The sequence below is a fragment of the Ovis canadensis genome, chromosome 18, assembly GCF_042477335.2.
Source record: "Ovis canadensis isolate MfBH-ARS-UI-01 breed Bighorn chromosome 18, ARS-UI_OviCan_v2, whole genome shotgun sequence".
Classification (NCBI taxonomy): Eukaryota; Metazoa; Chordata; class Mammalia; order Artiodactyla; family Bovidae; genus Ovis; species Ovis canadensis.
Genome location: NC_091262.1, coordinates 45,880,184 through 45,902,616, shown reverse-complemented (window position 1 = coordinate 45,902,616; position 22,433 = coordinate 45,880,184). Strand labels below are relative to the sequence as shown.

At 39.5% G+C, this 22,433-nt stretch overlaps 1 protein-coding gene across 6 annotated transcripts in view; it reads left to right on the top strand.

The window, feature by feature from the left end:
- Nucleotides 1-22,433, top strand: part of PEAK1 (pseudopodium enriched atypical kinase 1) — a 323,221-nt gene that overhangs the window by 275,283 nt on the left and 25,505 nt on the right. For all 6 annotated transcript variants that reach the window (XM_069560149.1, XM_069560146.1, XM_069560150.1 and 3 more), the window contains one exon: nt 6,049-6,242. In XM_069560149.1, coding sequence (XP_069416250.1) covers nt 6,049-6,242 — 194 coding nt within the window. The remainder of the gene's footprint in view (nt 1-6,048; nt 6,243-22,433) is intronic.

The following is a 22,433-nucleotide window of genomic DNA, read 5'->3' as shown; positions in this document are numbered from 1 at the left end:
CACATCCCATTTCTGCAAAGATCCATCATCCCCAGCAACTCCAGAAATAAGCAGCTTTGGAAACCAGTAATAAAACTACGAAATGCTGTTTCTGATGTGCTTTGATTTGATTTTTAGGGGTAAAAAGAGGTTGTAAAAATCACACATTTCCTTATTGGGTGTCTTGGGCAACAAAAGACAGATACAGCTACTGAAGAAAGCTGGCAAATGGGAATCGAGGATACCATTTGCCCCAAAAGGCAGATGGTCTCTACAGAAGTCTGATTTCATTTACTGTCCCTTCTGAAGCTGAATGAAGGCGGTTGAATTTGAAGATAAAGTTGAACTGAAATTGTGGAAATACTTGGATACATAAAGGCCTTTAATCTGTTCTAATGTGCCATTTGATTTGCCTTTTTAAAAAGTATATTCAGACATTAACAGAATTTCTACAAAAATGTGTCTTGAACAAACTTGCCGGGGAAAAAAAAAAAAAGGATTATTTCATCTGATGGTGTAATGATTAATCCTACCACCTGGGTAAGCCAAGTGAGCTTCCCGCAGGAGATTGCTTCTGCAGCTTTGAATTATGTATGAATATTGCAGACTGATGAATCCCTTACCAAGGGATTCATTTGTATTACAGACAAATCTGTAACAATGTTACCATTTCCTTTGAACACTTTAAGTTCATCCTCCACTTTCAGAAAATGAGATGTGTCTTTGTGGAGATTGCAACATGATTTTTCTAAGTGTCAGGTCAGACATTGTTATTGCTGTTCAGGAGCTCAGTCCTGTCAGACTCTACAACCCCATGGACTGCAGCACACCAGGCTTCCCTGTGCTTCACTATCTCCCGGAGTTTGCTCAGATTCATGTCCATTGAGTCAGTGATGCTATCTAACCATCTCATCCTCTGCTACTCTCTTCTCCTTTTGTCTTCAATCTTTCCCAGCATCAGAGTCTTTTCCAATGAGTCAGTTCTTCACATCAGGTGGCCAAAGTGTTGGAGCTACAGCTTCAGCATCAGTCCTTGCAATGAATATTCAGGGTTGATTTCCTTTAGGATGGACTTGGTTTGATCTCCTTGATGTCCAAGGCACTCTCAGGAGTTTTCTCCAGCACCTCAATTCAGAAGCATCAATTCTTCAGCCCTGATTCAGTCTTCTTTATGGTCCAACTCTCACATTTATACATGACTACTGGAAAAACCATAGCTTTGACTAGATGGACCTTTGTCGGCAAAGTGATGTCTCTGCTTTTTAATACGCTATCTAGGCTTGTCATAGCTTTTCTTCCAAGGAGCAAGCATCTTTTAATTTCATGGCTGCAGTAATTTTGGAGCCCAAGAAAATAAAATCTGTCACTGCTTCTACTTTTCCCCCATCTATTTGCAATTAAATATTGGGACTGGATGCCATGATCTTAGTCAGCATGTTTAATTTTAAGCCAGTTTTTTCACTCTCATCTTTCACCCTTATCAAGAGACTCTTTAGTTCCTCTTTACTTTCTGCCATGAGAGTGGTATCATCTGCATATCTGAGGTTGTTGATATTTCTTTTGGCAATCTTGATTCCAGCTTGTGAGTCATCCAGCCCAACATTTCGCATGATGTATTCTGCATATAAGGTAAATAAACAAAGTGACTATATACAGACATTACCAAATCTCAATTGAAAGCTAGTCATTATTGAAAAGTTGGTCAGAGTTTGAGGTACAAGGAAATGTGTGTTATCTTCCATCCTGAAAGCGAAACAAATGCTGAGGGTCCAGTAAAAGAGCAGGCAGTCAGGGTTTGACCCACCCTGGTGATCAAGGATCTAGATGTCAACACCACAGTTATTGCAGACACCCTCTATTGCATTAGAAAACTAGGGATTTTCAACAAGAATTTAAATAGCAAGAATAGAAGAGCCTTAACTTCCTCTCTGTGAGTGATTGATCAGTTAATATTTCTGTTTTATAATAATGATTATCAACTTGTACTTATCCTGAAAACTAGTTACCTTCATCATTATTTGCTACTTTCAAGACATACTAAGATATACTCTATTAGAAATCCTAGTAGATGTCTTGTAATTTCATTTTAAAGAATTTTTTTACCATCCATCTCATGGATGAAATGGGGGAAATTTTCATTTTTTTCTTTATCTCTCTCCTGATGTTATCATCTAGTTTACACAGAAGATCAAAATAATAGGGAAACAGAACCTGGGTTCTCTGATTCCTGTTCTGGTATTTTCTCCATTACACTGAACATTTCCCAGTGAAATGTCAGTGGTGAACCACTTTGTTAGGAGAAAAAAACCTGTATTTGGAAAGCATCATATTACTGTTTTCAAGGGTTTCCTGATTTTATATCTAAATATGAAACATTAAAAAAAATCAATGGTCAAAAATTATATTCCCTTATAACATTAATATGCCTAAGATAAATTAAGTATAAAATTTTACTTCCTTTTTTCTTGCTGAACAATTCGTCCATTTATACATAGTGACTGACTCCAGGATTCTTGCCTGGAAAATCCCATGGATAGAGGAGCCTGGCGGGCTACAGTCCCTAGAGTCATAAAGAGCCGAACACGAATGAAGTGACTTAGCACACGTGCACGCACATAGTGACTGAATCACCTCCTCTGATGCTGTTCTTGACTCTTTTTCATTTTTTAGTCACAGCATGTTATCACGTCTAAGTTTGAACTCTCAAAACTCTCCCTTTCCCTTTTTTTCTCTCTTTTACCATTTTCCTCAAGCATCAAGACACGACATATCATTGATGCATTTTTAAAATTCTTCCTCTTAGACACTGCTGTCACTGTAGATGTAGATTAAATGTCTTAGCATCCATTTGTAAATCTATGTGCTTTAACTTTCACCCGCTCCTTGCACAATTCTTTATAGTTGACAGTTGATTTAATTGGTGATTTAATATACCAGTGCACTTATTTAAAATGTGCTTGTGAAAACTGACCTTTGTGTAGAATATAGGTTGTGCTGCTCAGGTTCTCAAAGAGTTAATAAAACTAGCGTTCACTTTGCTTAGCTTCCCGAAGGTAATTTGGCTCATTTCCCAGACCAAACCCCTAAGGTAAAGGTCAAAGTGCAATGGATTATATTAAGGTGCAGAATTCGAGCCTCTTATATCTTGCCCAACTTGTAGTCCTCCAGAACTCAGTGGGAGCTATGGTTCATCAGAGCTTCAGAACATGATTAACAGACTGAAGAAGGCCCTGTAGAATTTCCTTTAATGGGGAGTTGTATGAGTGAGTACAGTGGGTGAGTCTTTAATATTTCTTGCCTTTTAGCATCTGTATTGTGTTTTGAGAACCCTTTTTGAGTACAGAGCCATGTTTCATGTATGTGGAAACAGGCCCAGGGAATTCCTCATGGTTTAATAGCAGTAACTTTTGTAGTTTTTACAATAGGCTTAATAGAAATAGCCCATTCCCCAGGAGGAAAATAGACAAGCAAGGGTGGAGTCATGACTTTTTAACTGGACTTCACCAGTCATTCTTGACAAATGGAAAAGAGAGTTTGGGGAAAGAAAGAAAAAGGGCAAGAGCAAGGCTGCAGAGATTAGGAACCTAAAAACACCTTTCTAGTAAGCTCTCAAGTTGACTCTAGAGTAAGAAGAGAGTGTCTGGAGGTTTAATGTTTTTCCTGTCAAAGGGGGATGATATATTTTAATCATTTTATTGCTTTGAAATTAAAAATGGCTTATATTAACTGTTGCCCAGAGAAGATCATTTTCCCCCTCCTGAAGTGCATTGATAACTACTCATTGACCTACAATCTTGATACTAAGTGACATCTGGAGAAGGAAATGGCAACCCACTCCAGTTTTCTTTCCTGGAGAATCCCATGGATAGATGAGCCTCACAGGCTATACAGTCCATGGGGTCACAAGAGTTGGACACGACTTAGCAACTAAACCACCACCACCAAGTGACATCTGAGAGTGACTCAGAAGTGTCTCTTTGCTTTTCTTCACTAATGTATGGAAGTAGAGCCCCCTTGCCATCTTGATTTTATGACTCTCAATATTATGCTCCATACTGGCTTTGTTTTGGGTTGATAACCTACAGCAGCCCAGTAGGTTAATAAGAGGCAGCATGCTTTACCATTTGAGCTCCTCTTTACATGAACCCTCCTATTGACTGCTAGTGAACCAAAGCCTTCCCACCTCACCCCATCCCCAGGAGCCAGATCCCATAGTGGTACCTCCCACTCATTGCTTACTCACAAGACAGAGAGACCTCTGTGTCTGCCAGCTTTGGAAGAGTACTTTTGAAGTTGTATATCCAGCAGACTTCCCTGGAAAAGGAAATGGCAACCCACTCCAGAATTCTTGCCAGGAAGATCGCTGAACAGAGGAGCATGGCGAGCTGCAGTCCATGAGGCTGCGAAGAGTCAGCCATGACTGAGCAACCAACACACACTGTATCCCGTAGACTTAAAGGCTTATTTTCTTGCACATGCATAATTTCCATAATGAAAGATTGATAAGAAAGTGCTCTTCCTTCAGATCTGCTCTGTCAAGTCCACAGGTGATATATGTTCTGATGACACATGATCAAACCAAGTACCTCTTTTAAAGAAACTTGTAAATGTCACCATGACTCACTGCCATTTGAAATTCCAGAAATAACATATAACAATGTATAAGATGTGTCCTTTCCTTCTTTCTCTTTGCCTATTAAAAAGAAAAAACAGGAAGAAAAGCTGGGGAGTATGTGACAGTCTAGGAATACTTTTAGTAGAACCAGAAACTATTAAATGTGCCTGATTTTGAATTTGTTTCATTGACCACCCCATTGAGATTTTCTAACTAGGGCAGTTTTCTCCACCAGCATTTAATAACCATTCCACCCCCTTGTACTTTATAGCAACAGAGTTGACAGTTCAGATAGGCTAGGATGTGGGGAAGACTAGAAGAGCTAGCTATAAGCGAATGAGCAAGCAGCAGAGAAACAAGATTGGAGAAACAAAAAGCATTATGGATGACCATCCTCTGGTATGTGGCCAGTGACATGCTTCAGATTCATGTTAGTAGATAAGATTAGCTCGAGTACAGACCTTTCTTTTCCATTTGCCTTGCCTGCTGCATGCATACAGGCAAAGGTTGATGCATCAGTGTCCTCCTGGCAAAAAGGCTTCCTGGCCTCAGTTTACAGAATGTAATTGCTTCACTTCCTTATTTAAATCTCAGCTTTATTCCTGATCCTTTACTAAATAGTTTCATAAATACTTTAGTGTGGAATAAAATAAATACTATAAAGTATCTCATATTTGTTATAGTATTATAGCACAGTCCACCCTATTAATTTGTGTGTTCCATATTCATGGATTGAACCAACTGCAGGTTTGAAAATATTACAGGGAAAAAATTCCAGAAATTTCCAAAAATCAAAACTTTAATTTGCCATGCACTGGTAACTATTTACATGGCATTTGCATTGTCTTTACAGCTATTTACATCACATTTACATTGCATTGGGTATTAGAAGTAATCTAGGGGTGATTTAACATATATGGAATTGTGTATTTGTATATAATACAAATACTGCAGCCATGTTGTATAAAGGACTTGAGCATCTGTGGGTTTTGATTTCCTGTGGAGAGTCCTAGAACCCGTCCCCTGAAGATACATACCAAGGGATGACTGTACTATAGTATGGTAAACATAGTAAATATGTTAAATACTTTCTTAAATACTTGAGTATATTTGTCTTCAACTAGTTAAGCATTCATTTCCCTCTATCCCCATTATCACTAACTTCCTACATACAAGAAGTTCCCTTCCTTACCTGTTATTCTCAGACTTCCCTCTGAGCCTCCTGTACCTCCCCCACCAAGCTGAATTCTCAGTTAGTATGGATTGGGATAGACAGACATATCAGCCTGAGTAAAAGGCTGCCTTATCTTCAGACAAGTATGTTGGGGCTTATAACCCATTGCTGTGACTATAGGGCCAATTATTTACATTTATGGCAAGTATGTGCCTTCCATAAATCTAAATCTTAGTAGAGACCTTTGAAGCCAGTGTGGTGATGGTCTGATCTGTTTCAGTCATGTGACCCACGAAGTGACAGACGATTTTTCTCCTCGGGATCCAAGAACTGTTGTTGTGAAGCAAGATGGCGGGGGCGGCACTTCAGTCACACCAGCATTGCACCTACCTGAACTGGAAAGAGAAGAGGAAAAAGAAGACATTTCAGATCCTATGGACCTGAATCCCTGTAGTGCAACATACAGCAATTTAGGTAAGTGCAAATGTCATATAAGTAGTATTTTTTTTCTTTTCACAGCAGTGCTATTTATTTATTTTTTGTTTTTACTTTATTTTACTTTACAATACTGTATTGGCTTTGGCATACATTGACGTGAATCCGCCATGGGTGTACATGAGCTCCCAAACATGAACCCCCCTCCCACCTCCCACCCTACATCATCTCTCCAGATCATCCCCGTGCACCAGCCCCAAGCATCCTGCATCCTGCATCGAACATAGACTGGCGATTCGTTTCTTACATGATAGTATACATGTTTCAGTGCCATTCTCCCAAATCATCCCACCCTCTCCCTCTCCCTCAGAGTCCAAAAGTCTGCTCTGCACATCTGTGTACAATGGAGTATTACACAGCCATTAAAAAGAATACATTTGAATCAGTTCTAATGAGATGGATGAAACTGGAGCCAATTATACAGAGTGAAGTAAGCCAGAAAGAAAAACACCAATACAGTATACTAACGCATATATATGGAATTTAAAAAGATGATAATGATGACCCTGTATGTAAGACAGCAATATAAGTAGTATTTAAACTTTGCCTTTTTATGTACCAGCCAAATGCCATTATTTCCCTAGCGAGATGATTTTTATTGTTCCATGGTGTGAAAGTTGGAAATTGGAGTTATAGATTTTAATTTACATCAGAAAAAGTCATGTATTTAATATGTACTAGGCATGTATTAAACACATTACTATGAGTTCTGTGTCATGCACTAAGAGTTTAACATGGTCCCTGCTGTGAGAGACTCACCTGGTGGGAAAGAGATTAGTTAATGACTTCAGTATAATAGCATAAGTGCAGTGATAGAGAATACACACAGAATATTTTTTGTATTACATTGGGAAGGGTGTCAAAAGATGCCTTCCTGGAGATACTTCCTTATTGAGCTGATTGACAGAGGGAAAGAAAAGCGTTCCAACCAGTGGCAGCAACATGAGCAAAAGGAGATGTGAAACAGCTTGGAACATGTGGACATCACAGCCATTTAACATAGCTGAAGTGTGCACTGGAGAGTTAGACAAGGTCGTGCATTTCAAGCTAAAACCTAAGTTTTTGGGTTTTGGCTGTTTGTGGCATTGAATTATTAAAAGGTTTTAAGCAGAGGAATGACATGACTAGATTTGTAGTTTAGAACATCCACGGCAGTCTGCCATGTGAGGGTGGATTAGAGGTGAATTATTTGGTAGAGAAAATCTGGTAGTTGGGTACTATTGCAGGACCACAGAAAAAGATGAGAAAGAAAGGCCTCAACTAAGATAATGAGGAGGGGAACAGTGGACAGATTTAAGAGATATTTGAGAGGTAAAATACCCTGGTAGTTACCTGGATGTGAATGATATAAAGAATCTATAATGTATCCCAGATTTCTTACTTGGTGCTAGTGGACTCAAAGAGGTAAGATCCCAATTATTGGAGGTGTTTAGGCAGAGCCTGAGGGATCATCTTTCAGAGATGCAGTGAAGGAGAATCCTGCACTACAAAGAGGGTTGAACTAAGTTATCTCTAATGTACCTGTTAATGCAAAGATTCTTCCACTTTGAAATCATCTTCACTCTTCTTTCTTGAGTGCCCAGTGACTTCTGATCACACTTTCCCCCTTCCTTGAGTGTCACAGAGTTTCCTTCCTTCTGAAAAGCAAAGCCTGGGGCTGAACAAGGACTTCTTAGTCCTCTCCTCCCACGAAGTCAGGAGAGCTGAGTAGCATGAGCTCGACTGCCACGTGCACGGCACTAGTGAGATTCTTGTGGGCTACTGGCCAATTCTTCTATCTAGTTTCTCACCTCCTTTCTTTGTCTTATTTCTCTAGCAGGTTCTTGTAAGGAAAAATCATTCTAAGATCAGTTAATATACTTGGAAATAAGGGCATCTTAAGAAGACCGAAAGGTTATATAAAACAAGGCGAAATGCTCTACTGTGTCCTTTCGGGAAACCCAAATCATAACAACCCACATGCAGCTGAAAACACATTCCATAAGGAGAAGACTTCCATTCTAAGTTCCCAAAGTATTCTGTGATTTGTGGTTGGGGGAGAGTACACTCTTGCAGTTTACCCAAGCAGCCATCTTGGATACCATCTTCTAGTGGGAATAGATTTTATAATCACAGAGCTTATTAAACTTTTCCCATTCTTTTGCATTTTATGAAACATATTAAAGAAATGAGAATTTTATTTTTTATTTACTATATACCCTCAGCATATATATCAGGAATTACAGTTCAGACATTCTTACTGCACCAAAATTTCTTTCATGATGTCCTCAGTAAATATACGCAAACTTTTACTGATTGTATGTTATCTTATGGAATCTTTTCTTTAAAAATATCCATTAGCCCACATCAGTTAAAGTTAACTATTTTACCTTATTATCTTCTCACATATATAGACTTTTATATAGACTTTTAGAAAAATAGAGCATTATTTTCATGAATATGCCAAGTGCCTTACATATATTAACTCATTTAATCCTCACAACAACCTTGGGAGTTATTATCTCCATTTTTCAGATGAAGAAAGTACATCAGAGTATATTACTCACAGAATCAGTAAGGACTGAATCAAGATTGGAGCCCAGTTTGTCTATATTACTAGACTAAAATAAGTGTAAACACTAAATTCTTGAAAGATGCTGAAAGGCTGCAAGTATTTCCATTTTTAAGTCATCTGCTTTGAGAGACAAACTTTAAGACATTTTTTGTAAAAGATTTGGTTAGAGTACAAAAATACTAAGTTACAGATGCCCCATCAGAAAAATAACTTTCTTTCTACCTGTTGCTTTACTTTTAAAAGTATGTGATGCTTATAAAATGTTGCCTAGCCTTCCTTAAGTACTTCAGTGGCAATGCTTGACTCCATAGGATATGGTACATCGTTTTACTATGTAAGTACAATAATAACTGAATAATAGATAGAGTTGGCTCCATCAGTTCTACAAACTGATAGGGTTGTTGTTGTGTTGGTATTGCTAGTTTTCCTAATGTAACAGTATTTTAGGTGGCATCTGGAACTTACCTTTCTTAATATTTTCAATAAGTCATTTGCATGAAGTTTTAAACTGTCCCTTGGAGTAATTTCTTAGGATTTAATGCCTTGATAGCTTTAAAGAAAAAAAAGAACTTATGTGTTTTAAGACCAAAAGGAAACAAAACTTCTTAATGTAATAACTTCACATCCTTTTAAAGATTCTAGAATCACTCCCCAAACACATTCTTTCTTTCTTGTTTTTTCCTTCTTTCTTAGTCTTCTTTAAAAAAAAAAAAAAGAATCAGAGAACATATGATCTGATGTAAGAAACTGACAGAGAGAAGTTAAGGATTACTGTAATGTTTTGCTGTGGAATTTATTTCTGAAAACTGCACTGTTAAAAGTAGGCTTAGGAAGCAGTGTTGTGTTAGGTTGTTTTTTTTTTTTTTTTCTTAGTAGGAAAAAACATAGGTTTGGGGGAATCAGACAAGTTTGGGTTCTTATGACAGCTGTATCACTGCCTGCCTGCATGACTGTGGGTCAGTTATTTACCATCCTTGAGCTTCAATTTCCTCATCTGACATGAGAGAATTAGTAGCATCTGCTTTGTAGGGCTGATGGCAAAAGAAGTGCTTGGTTCATAGAAGAGCTTAATAATTGTCAAGTTCCCTTATTTCTACCCCAAAATATACTGCTGCTTTCATTTGTCAATATGTTTGATGTGCTAGCCAGAAAATGTAGACTAAAGTAGAAATAATCTTAAATGTTTGTTAGAAATGTTGACTAAACGGAGCAACAATATGTAAGTCCAAAAAGCTGTGAGCTGCCTGTGCAACTGATGACTGAGAGAGGGAAACGTAATGAGGAGACAGGACCCCCAAGGTGGCCAGCAGGCACCAGAGGAGATATGACAGATAACAGCAATGTACTGTGACAGGCCCAGTGCCCCAAGGTCTGCTAGTTGTGGCGAAACAGAAGGACAGGCAGACAGAGAAGGAAAAATATCGTATAACATCCCTTATATGTGGAATCTAAAAAGAAATGATACAAATGAACTTATTTACAAAACAGAAACAGACTTAGAGAATGAGCTTACAGTTGCCAGAGGGTGGGGATGAATGGGGAAAAGGGTAATTTGGGAGTCTGGAATGGACACCTTCACATGCTGTATTTAAAGTGGATAATGAACAAGGACCTACTGTGTAACACATGGATTCTACTCAGTGTTATTTGGCAGCCTGGATGGGAGGGGAGTTTGGGGGAGAATGGATACATGTGTATATATGGGTGAGCCCCTTTGCTATACTCAAAAAGCTTAAAAAAAAACAAAAGGGACATGGTTTGAACTTGTTTTGTACTTCTCACATTTCTTAGATAGTTCTGAAAACTAATAAGTCAAACAACAACAACAACAACAAAAAATGGACTGGAGTAGGCCTTGATTGTTGTCGTTGATGTTTAGTCACTAAGTCATGTCCAACTGTTTTGTGACTCCATGGACTGTAGCCCACCAAGCTCCTCTGTCCATGGGATTTCCCAGGCAAGAACACTGGAGTGGGTTGCCATTTCCTTCTCCAGGGGATCTTCCTGACCCAGGGATTGAACCCGTGTCTCCTGCATTGGCAGGCAGTTTCTTTACCAGAGTCACCTGGGAAGCCCAGGCCCTGATTACCCTACCTCAGACTCTCCCGCTAGACCTCCACCCTTGGGACAGCTTCCTTTCTCCAGGGTGGTATAACAAGAACTGTTGTGCTTCAACCATTCCTACAAAAGCTACTGACTTATGCAAACCGTTCATTTGTTTTTTTATCTCAGACATCCTTCTCCAGGATTAATTCAGCTGCCTTTTTTTCTCCTTAACATAAATAAAGCAACCTTTATTTTGTTTATAACTGGGTTAATTATTAGATTTTAGAGCTTTACTGTACAGTATGGTAGCCCCTAGCCACAGATGGCTATTTAAAATTAAATTCATTAAAATATAGATAAAAATTCAGTTCCTCAGTCTCATAACAACATTTCCAGTGCTTAATAGCCACATGTGGCTAGTAGTTACTGTATTCAGCATGCGGATACAGAACGTTTTTATCTTCACAGGAAGTTTGACTGGACAGCACTGATTTAAAGAATTTGTTATTTTGCGGATTTGTATTGTGTTCTGCAGGCACAAAAATCATGATTGGCTTTTATGCACTCGACAGGTCCTTAGAGAGGTTGCCCCTTGCAAAGTGATGGTTTTCCTCTGGGTGACAGTGACATGAGATCACTGAACACACTCTGATCTATAACACCTTAATACCCCAAACTGAATTTAGCAGGGTATCTGCCATTCAAAATGATTTCCTGAAGAAGTGATAGAAAGTTTTTTTTTAATCAGACCTTCAACATTTCCACCGTGTTTCTTAGATCTATCTCAGAGTGTCTAGAAGAATTATCACTACATTTTTATGTGGCACACTTGGCTTCTTTATCAGCCCACTAAAATCAGGAGCTTGTAATGACTTCTACTCTGCTGGAAATTAGTTGGTGACTTTAGCTCTCCTTCGCTCACTTTGTAGCCAAGTACTCTAGACATTACTTTTTTAGGGAGATCCTCCCAGTCTCCCTTTACCGGACAGAGTGTGGCCTGTTCCTTCTCCTTTGTGCCTACAACCTAATACATTATCTAAAACACACAGAAGGTGCTAGGAACACGTTTGAATGAATGTGTCAAAAATGACTTGGCATTTGATTTTGTAAGATTCATGTTATAGAAATTGAGCTCGCCTGAGGAAAGTTCATATAGGAAAATTTCAAGTCCTAGTTTATATGTTCCATTTATCAGCTAGCTCTTTTTTCTAAAATGAGACTCAAGCAGGGGTTTCCCAGTTAAGGAATTACGTAAGCCGTACCTCAGTTTGGGGCTTCTCTGATAGCTTAGTTGGTAAAGAATCTACCTGCAATGCTGGAGACCCCGGTTCAATTCCTGGGTCAGGAAGATCCACTGGAGATGGGATAGGCTACCCAATCCTGTATTCTTGGGCTTCCCTTGTGGCTCAGCTGGTAAAGAATCTGCCTGCAATGCAGGAGACCTGGGTTTGATCCCTGGTTTGGGAATATCCCCTGGAGAAGGGAAAGACTACCCACTCCAGTACTCTGGTCTGGAGAATTCCATGGACTATATAGTCCATGGGGTCGAAAAGAGTTGGACATGACTAAGCAACTTTCACTTTCATACCTCAGTTTCCTTTCCATGTGAAACTGTTCATGCTCCTCATCTGACTTACCTAGACCATCTCCTTAAGGCTGCACCTATCAAACACTGAAAGAAAACACTTAAAAGGCTTCTATCCCCAGAAATTCCTTTGGCAATGTATTGACCATCAGTGTGAAATTTTAAAGGTTAGTTATACTTAAAGGAATGTCATTACATCGCCAGCCTTGTTGTACATGCGTGCCTGCTCAGTAGCTCAGTTGTGTCCAACTCTTTGTGACTTCATGGACTGTAGCCCACCAGGCTCCTCTGTTCATGGAATTTTCCAGGCAAGAATACTGGGGTGGGTTTCCATTTCCTACTCCACTTGATGTTGTAATTATGGAGTAATGTCATCATAAATGGCAGCTTTGAAAAAAATCATTCTGAGGAATATATTACCATTCATTCATTTATTCAACTAATAATTATTGAGGCATAACAAATAATTCTGTGGGCCAGACATTATGCCACATAATACAAAGTTAATTATTTGAACCAAAGATTAAAGAATTGCACATTTTTAGATTATCTGGATATTTTTTTAAAAGTGAGAGTGACAGCTTTGAACATTTGTTTGTGCATTTGTTGTACTTCCTAAAAATGTAATTATCTCTATTTAAAAAGAACCATAGGCTGTGTTCCTATCTTTTAAGTTGGCTGCATTCACAATTTAAAAATAGTTTCCCATGTGTACTGGAATTTGTTGGCAGAGTACAATATTTAAATTACATAGATAACTTACGCCCAAATAAATAATCTCTTGTTCTTGGAGAGGTTCTCACTAATGCAAGCTTTAAAAAACTGAGTCTGTCAGCTGCTACACCACTGACATTCTTTTAAAGTGGTCCATGCATCACATTATTTGAAGCTAAGCCTGAGCCTGAAGTGATCTTGAAGCTTTGTTTTATCATTTGGCATGAAGTTGATGTCCCCTGTGGTTTGCCAGTTGGTGCCTACATTTAACGGTGCTGAAACCTAGCACAGTGGTAATGCCCAGGTAGCTTAGGACCCTTCCTCCTAAGCTGCTGAGGCCTCCTGCCAGGGGGTCATGCAATGAGTGCTGGAGCCAGTCGAGGAGGGGCCGCTCATCTGACAAGGCCGGTGTCCAGTGTGTGTGGCATCTATTTCCAGTGCCCCTTTCCCAGTTTAGTGATGACCGTCTCTTCTGTTGTCCTCTCCCTTCCTGTTCTCATCAGTGTTGTTTGTCATGAGCCCTGGGAAAAGATTCAGGATGAAGACTGAAATTACAGTTTAAGTAGAAAAATATATTCCACTTATTTTGGCTTTAACACTTTCATTTGCTGAGTGCCAGCTGTCTCCTGGGAACCAGGCAAGGCACTGGGAATACTAGTGCATATTTAAAGGGTCAATGAAAGCCCCTGCCTGGGATGGTCTCAGAGAAGGTCACTAGTTTTAAGCTCAAAAGAGTAGCTATTTGCCAGACTAACAACAAGGGAGAACATTCCACGTAGAAGGAAGAGTATGCGCAAAGGCCTGAAGCTTGATAGAAAAATGAATGGTTAACTACAAGTACTTAATTAAAGGTAGCTAAAGTGCAGAGTGAAGGAGGCAGAGTTGGCAAAATGGGGCAGAGTGGAAAAGCAGGGCCAAATCATAAACGGTATGTATGTATCGCAATGAGTGTATCTTTTCCGACAGGAGATGGAGAGCCGCGTGATCAGGATTTCTTAAAGATCATTCTGGAAGCTACTTACAGGATGACTGGTGGCAGGGAGACTGACCAGGAGACCATGACATTCCTGTCTTACTGGGATAAGGAGCTAATTGTACTCATAAACACACTGTCTCTGTCTAAATGGGTCATTCTTAAGTGCCTTTAATCCCTGGCACCCTGAGATGATAGTCATTGTCAGGGTTTAAGCAGACATTTGTTGTGATTTTTCCCAAGTGTGTCTTCAAATGATGGTGCCTTCCAGTAGATCTCTATAGATGTAATTATTATTTTGAGTTTTTCACTGTATAATCATCTTTAAAATGTTGATGTTTAGAGATAATAGCTTTCTTATTTATTTTCTATTGTTAAACCAATTGTCTAAGTTTTTAGAGCCCATATCAATTATTTTCCTTCCTGAGGAGTTTTAAACATCCTTTTTGCTTCTTTGAAGTAGTGTCAGTAAATTATTGCTTTTTAATCCATCTTTCATCATTTGCTTTTCAGAAAATGATATAAGGCCTTATTTTTCTGTCTGAAGACATTTTTAAGTGAAGAAGTATAAAGATAGAGTTTAGAAAGGAAAAGAAAAGGAAGGAAAAAAGAAAGGAACGTAGGGATTGAGCATGATTTAGTCAAACATATTTGTCCAAAAGAACATTTTAGTCTATAGCAAGGCAAGATTTAGAACACATTCTTCTTTTTTTTTTTTTTTTCTGTTTAGAGAGCTGGCATGCCACAAAAATGTAGAGTATGTGATGTTATATCAAGCCTGCTGAAAGCTGAGCTTAGTGTCTGGTCCCAGAGGCTTGAGAAGAATGTACAGGATTAAAAGTTTAAAATAAAAACAGCTAAGATACCAAGCTTTTAAAACATTGACCCAAATGATTGGAATTCAGTTAGGAGAACTTGTTCTTCTCAGAAGAAAAAAAAAACTCAGGACACTTTCAGACTTGGGCAAGTGCCTTGACCTTGCATGGGCTGTAAAATGTTCACAGTTTCATTTGGAATGCAAATGTTTCTGATTCCCACATGGAAATCTTAGCTCCCAGGAGATCATGTCCCACTGTTTGGAGAGAGAAGCCACTATTAATTATCTTTATTTCCTTGCTGCCTTGACTGCCCATGTTCATTTTGGAATGATGACCAACTCTGTTGACACCGTCTTTCAGTCTGGCAGCTGTTTCCTGCACACCTGCTGCGTGTCTCACACTGCGCCAGAGGGTCCAAGGGAATGTAAAAAAAAAAAATACATACAATACAAAAAGCTAAAAATGCTATCATAAAGTGAAAAGTGGTAAGAGAACACAGAGGAAGAAGTGATAGCTCCCAACTTGGGGGTGGGGAGTAGAGAGGAGGGGTGGCTTCAGAAGAGATGGGGCTCCGTTGGTGGCTCAGATGGGAAAGAGTCTGTCTGCACCATCGGAAGATCCCCTGGAGGAGGGCATGGCAACTCACTCCAGTGTTCTTGCCTGGAGAATCTCCATGAACAGAGAAGCCTGGTGGGCTACAGTCCATGGGGTCAGAAAGAGTCAGACACGACCGAGTGCCTAACACTTTCACTTTCACTTTAGGATGGAAAGTGAGATAAAGGCAGAGATAAAAAAGTAAAAACAGGGAACCTATTAAAAGAATAGGAATTAAGTGATTCTTATGGGAGGTTTGATGAGAAATAGTGACAGATAAGACTGATAGCCTTGCCCAACTTCCTGAAGAGTTCGGACTTTATTCTGCAGGTGGTGGGAAGTGGCATGATCAGCCCTCTTGCACCTCCTCTGATAAGCGTGCAAGAGCTGCTGATGGTGTTAGACCTTGCCTCACCTGTCAGTTCTGAGGTCATTTAAAAGAAAAGGAAAAAGAAAGCACTTTTGGAATCCTTCATTCTTTCTGTTTTCATGACTGTTCTTATTTAGAAAAAAATGGAAAGAAAATGGCCATCCCATAAAGATTCTCACGGGAAGGAATGAGAATAGGTTCATGTTTCTAGGTTTTGTTTTTTGTTCATTATTAATTCATTCCTTCCATTCCCCCCTCAGCCAGACTCTTTGCTTTGTCCTGGGCTATAAATGAGCCAAGTGTCTGCCCTCAATGATTACACCCATGGGGAATTCATATAGGGACACAAGTTAAGTATTCTAAGTGCTTAAGACAGAAATGTTCACATAATACATCTGAGGTCCCCAGGAAGGAGAGGTCAATTTTGCAATTTTGAAGTGGAGTAAGAAACATTCCTCAGAGGCAGAACGTTTAAAGATGAGTGGAGAGAGAAACCATTCCTGGAAGAGGGTCAATAAGAGAACAGACACAGAGCATGAAGTAGCCAAGAGTGCTGGAGAAACCACAAGCAGTTTGGTAGCTCCGATTTAGGACACGCGGGAAAATGCTGTGAGAGAAACAGAACAACCAGGGCTGGGTCAGAAGAGGCTTTCTTTCTGTGCTGCAGCCACAAAACTGCATCCTCGGGACCAAGTCCAAATTCTCAAGGACAGAACTTTTGAAGTACAGGAGGAATGCCATGATCAGATTTGGTGTTTGAATAAAGTCTCTAATGGTTTGTGTGGTGAAGGAAGAAAAACTGGAGACAGTGGTTTCAGAAGACTGCCACAGTAGTCAGGCCAGGAAGATAAGCTGCTGGTGCAGTTCACCGCTTCTAACCTCCTGCATCTTCTGAGTCAGCAAATGGAAAATGAAGATTTGTTACAAAGCCTATTTCTGTCATCTTGTAAATAAACTATAGTTCTGACTTCACACATTAGCTGAGGCAAAATAGGGCTGGGACAGCACCAGGAGGGAGGCCTCACCATCACAGGAAGAGTTCAATAAATGCCAAGCCCCTACATCCTTTGTGATGTTAAGAGCACAGATTAATGGGAAGATATGACTGAAAACTGAATTTATGATTATTTCTAAGACTGAATTGTTGATTTGCTTTAATATTTAGATACAATTTATATACCATAAAATTCACCCTTTTTGAGTGTACAGTTCAATGAGTTTTAGTTTATTAATAGAATTATACGACCACTTTTCAGGTACCCTATCTATCATATCTAGTCCCTTAAATCTATCTCTCACTTCCACTGTATAATCATAGGGATTTGATTTAGGTCATACCTGAATGGTCTAGTTGTTTTCCCTACTTTCTTCTATTTTAGTCTGAATTTGGCAATAAGGAGTTCATAATCTGAGCCACAGTCAGCTCCTGGTCTTGTTTTTGTTGACTGTATAGAGCTTCTCCATCTTTGGCTGCAAATAATATAATCAGTCTGATTTCGGTGTTGACCATCTGGTGATGTCCATGTGTAGAGTCTTCTCTTGTGTTGTTGAAAGAGGGTGTTTGCTATGACCAGTGCATTTTCCTGGCACAATTGCGCTCATCTCACACGGTAGTAAAGTAATGCTCAAAATTCTCCAAGCCAGGCTTCAGCAATACGTGAACCATGAACTTCCTGATGTTCAAGCTGGTTTTAGAAAAGGCAGAGGAACCAGAGATCAAATTGCCAACATCCGCTGGATCATGGAAAAAGCAAGAGAGTTCCAGAAAAACATCTATTTCTGCTTTATTGACTATGCCAAAGCCTTTGACTGTGTGGATCATAATAAACTGTGGAAAATTCTGAAAGAGATGGGAATACCAGAGCACCTGACCCGCTTCTTGAGAAACCTATATGCAGGTCAGGAAGCAACAGTTAGAACTGGACATGGAACAACAGACTGGTTCCAAATAGGAAAAGGAGTATGTCAAGGCTGTATATTGTAACCCTGCTTATTTAACTTCTATGCAGAGTACATCATGAGAAACACTGGGCTGGAAGAAACACAAGCTGGAATCAAGATTGCCGAGAGAAATATCAATAACCTCAGATATGCAGATGACACCACCCTTATGGCAGAAAGTGAAGAGGAACTAAAAAGCCTCTTGATGAAAGTGAAAGTGGAGAGTGAAAAAGTCGGCTTAAAGCTCAACATTCAGAAAATGAAGATCATGGCATGCGGTCCCATCACCTCATGGGAAATAGATGGGGAAACAGTGGAAACAGTGTCAGACTTTATTTTGGGGGGCTCCAAAATCACTGCAGATGGTGACTGCAGCCATGAAATTAAAAGACACTTACTCCTTGGAAGAAAAGTTATGACCAACCTAGAGAGCATATTCAAAGCAGAGACATTACTTTGCCGACTAAGGTCCGTCTAGTCAAGGCTATGGTTTTTCCTGTGGTCATGTATGGATGTGAGAGTTGGACTGTGAAGAAGGCTGAGCACCGAAGAATTGATGCTTTTGAACTGTGGTGTTGGATAAAACTCTTGAGAGTCCCTTGGACTGCAAGGAAATCCAACCAGTCCATTCTGAAGGAGATCAGCCCTGGGATTTCTCTGGCGGGAATGATGCTGAAGCTGAAACTCCAGTACTTTGGTCACCTCATGAGAAGAGTTAACTCATTGGAAAAGACTCTGATGCTGGGAGGGATTGGGGGTGGGAGAAGAAGGGGATGACCGAGGATGAGATGGCTGGATGTCATCACTGACTCGATGGACATGAGTCTGAGTGAACTCCAGGATTTGGTGATGGACAGGGAGGCCTGGCATGCTGCGATTCATGGGGTCGCAAAGAGTCGGACACGACTGAGCGACTGAACTGAACTGACTGATACAACCAGTGCTGCTGCTGCTGCAGCTAAGTCGCTTCAGTCGTGTCTAACTCTGTGAGACCCCATAGACGGTAGCCCACCAGGCTCCCCCGTCCCTGGGATTCTCCAGGCAAGAACACTGGAGTGGATTGCCATTTCCTTGTCCAATGCATGAAAGTGAAAAGTGAAAGTGAAGTCACTCAGTCGTGTCCGACTCTTTGTGACCCCATGGACTGTATCCCACCAGGCTCCTCCACCCATGGGATTTTCCAGGCAAGCATACTGGAGTGGGGTGCCATTGCCTTCTCCATACAACCACTACCAGTATCTAATTCCAAAACATTTTCATCACCCCAAACACAATTGTTGCTATTTAGTCGCTAAGTGTTGTCTGACTCTTTTGCAACCCCGTGGACTGTACCCTGCCAGGTTCCTCTGTCCATTGGATTTCCCAGGCAAGAATGCTAGAGTACGTTACCCATACCCTTCTCCAGAGGATCTTCCCAACCCAGGGATTGAACCTGCCCCTCCTACTTTGGCAGGTGGATTCTTTACCATTGAGCCACCTGGGAAGCCTGCCCCAAACAGAAATCTATTAACAGTTGTTTCCATTCTCTCTTTCCCCTGGCTGTGGCAACCACTAATTTGCTTTCTATCTCTATGGATTTATGTGTTTCTAAATATTTCATATGATATATGGTCTTCTATTACTGGGTTCTCTCACTCAGCATAATGTTTCTAAGGTTCATACAGATTGTAGCACACATCAGGGCTTAATTTCTTTTATGGCTGAATAATATGAAATACAAGCTGGAATCAAGATTGCCGGGAAAATATCAATAACCTCGCATATGCAGATGATACCGCCCTTATGGCTGAAAGTGAAGAGGAACTGAAGAGCCTCTCGATAAAGTAAAAGAGGAGAGTGAAAAAGCTGACTTAAACCTCAGCATTCAAAAAATTAAGATCATGGCATCTGATCCCATCACTTCATGGCAAATAGCTTGGGAAACAATGGAAACAGTGAGAGACTATTCTGTTGGGCTCCAAAATCACTGCAGGTGGTGACTGCAGATATGAAATTAAAAGATGCTTGCTCCTTGGAAGAAAAACTATGACCAACACAGACAACATTTTAAAAAGCAGAGACATTACTTTGCCAACAAAGGTCCATCTAGTCAAAGCTATGGTTTTCCAGTGTTTATGTATGGATGTGAGAGTTGGACTGTAAAGAAGGCTGAGTGCTGAAGAATCGATGCTTTTGAACTGTGGTGTTGGAGAAGACTCTTGAGAGTCCCTTGGACTGCAAGGAGATCAAACTAGTCAATTCTTAAGGAAATCAGTCCTGACTGTTCATTGGAAGGACTGATGCTGAACCTGAAACTCCAATACTTTGTCCACTTGATGCAAAGAACTGACTCATTGGAAAAGACCCTGATGCTGGGAAAGATTGAAGGCAGGAGGAAAGGGGACGACAGAGGATGAGATGGTTGGATGGCATCACCGACTCAATGGACATGAGTTTGAGCAAGCTGTGGAAGTTGGTGATGGAAAGGGAAGCTTGGCATGCTGTAGTCATGGGGACACAAAGAGTCGGACACGACTGAGTGACTGAACTGAACTGAATATTATGTTGTGTGGCTATGCTACATTTTGTTTATCCGTTCATCGGTTGATGCACATCTGAGTTGTTTCCACTTTAGGGCTTTTGTATGCAAATGTTGCCATGAACATTTGAATACAAGTTCTGTGTGGACATATGTTTTCATTTCTCTCAGATATATCCCTAGGATTAGAAATGCTGGATCATGTGTAACTGTTTTACTTTCTGAATAACTAACAAACCGTTTTCATGGTTGCACCATTTAGATTCCCGCTAGCAATGTATGAAGGTTTGAATTTCTCCATATCTTTACTGATACTTGTCCATCTATTTTATTAAAGCTAGCTTAGTGGATATAAAGTGATGTCTTGTGGTTTTGGTTTGCATTTACCTAGTGAGAAATGCTGAGCATCTTTATACATGCCTTTTGGCTATTTGTATATCTTCTTTGGAGTAATGTCTATGCAGATGCTTTGCCTGCCTTTTTTAAAGAATATTTATTTAGTTGGCTGCTTTCAGTCTTAGTTGCATCATGTGGGATCGTCTGTTGCAATGCATGGGCTTAGTTGCTCCGTGGCATGTGGGATCTTGGTTCCCCAACCAGGGATTGAACTCACATCCCTTTCATTGCAAGGCAGATTCTCAACCACTGGCCCACCAGGGTCAAAGTCCCACTTTGACCACTTTTAATGGATTCTCTATCCTTTTCATTGTTAGGGTTATTGATAAATTCTGGATACAAGTCTCTTATTGGATATATGATTAGCTTGTGTTCTCTCCTATTCTAAGGGTTATGTTTTCACTTTTTTAAAATTGACCTTTGAAGCACAAAAGTTTTTCATTTTTATGAATTCCAATTTATTGATTTTTGGTTACTTGTGCTGTAGGTATTTTATTTAAGAAATAATTGCCTAGTCTAAAAACTTTACTCCTATGTTTTCTTCTAGGAGTTTGATAGATTTAGTTTTTAACATTTAGATTTTTCATATATTTTGAGTTAATTTTGTGTATACTATAATGTAAGGGTTCAACTTCATTCTTTTGCATGTGGATACCAAGTTGTCCCAGCACCATTTATTGAAAAGTCTCTCTTTCCCTATTGAATTGTCTTGATATCCTTGTTGAAAACCAGTTAACTGTAAATGTAAGAGTTTATTTCTGGACTCTCAATTCTATTCCATCCACCTGTATTTCTATTCTTATGCTGGCCCCATAGTTTTTGGTTGTTGTAGTTGTGAAGTACATTTTGAAGTTGGGAAATGTAGGTTCTTTGTTCTGTTTTTCAAGATTTGAGTGGGGAGAGGGCCTCCTCTAGATCTTATGTGATTCCATATGAATTTTAGGATTGTTCTGTCAATTTCTGCCAGAAAGCTAGCTGGGGTTTTGATGTGGATGACATTAAATTTTCAGAGGAAAACTTTGAGGAATATTTCCATCTTAACATATGTTCTGATCCATGAACATAAATTTCTTTTTATTTATTTAGATCATTTATGTCTTTCATCAAAGTTTTTAGTGCCCAAGTAATTTTAGTGTACAAGTCTTACACTTACTTTGCTAAATATTTTTCTAAATATTTTTTAATGATATTATAAATGCAGTTGTTTTCTTCATTTAACTTTGGGATTATTCATTGCTAGTGTATGGAAATACAGTTGAGTTTTTATATTGATCATAAGTCCTACAATTTTGCTGAACTGGTATATTAGTTCTCATTTTTCTGTGGACTCTTTAGGCTTTCCTGTGTACAAGATTGTGTCATCTGTGAATAGAGATAGTTTTATTTCTTTTCCAATCTGGATGTTTTTATTTCTTTTTTTTTTTTTCATAATTTCCCTGTCTAGGTTCTCCAGTACAATGTAGAATAGAAGAAACAAGAATGGGGATCTTTGTTTTGTTTCTGATCTTAGTCGGGGAAAACCTAGGCTTTTACCATTAAGTACGATTTAGCTCTTGGGTTTTCATAGGCGCCTTGTATCAGAACGAGGATGAGCCCTTCTTTTTCCAGCCTTTTCAATGTTTTTATCTTGATAAATATTGGATTTTATGAAATTCTTTTTC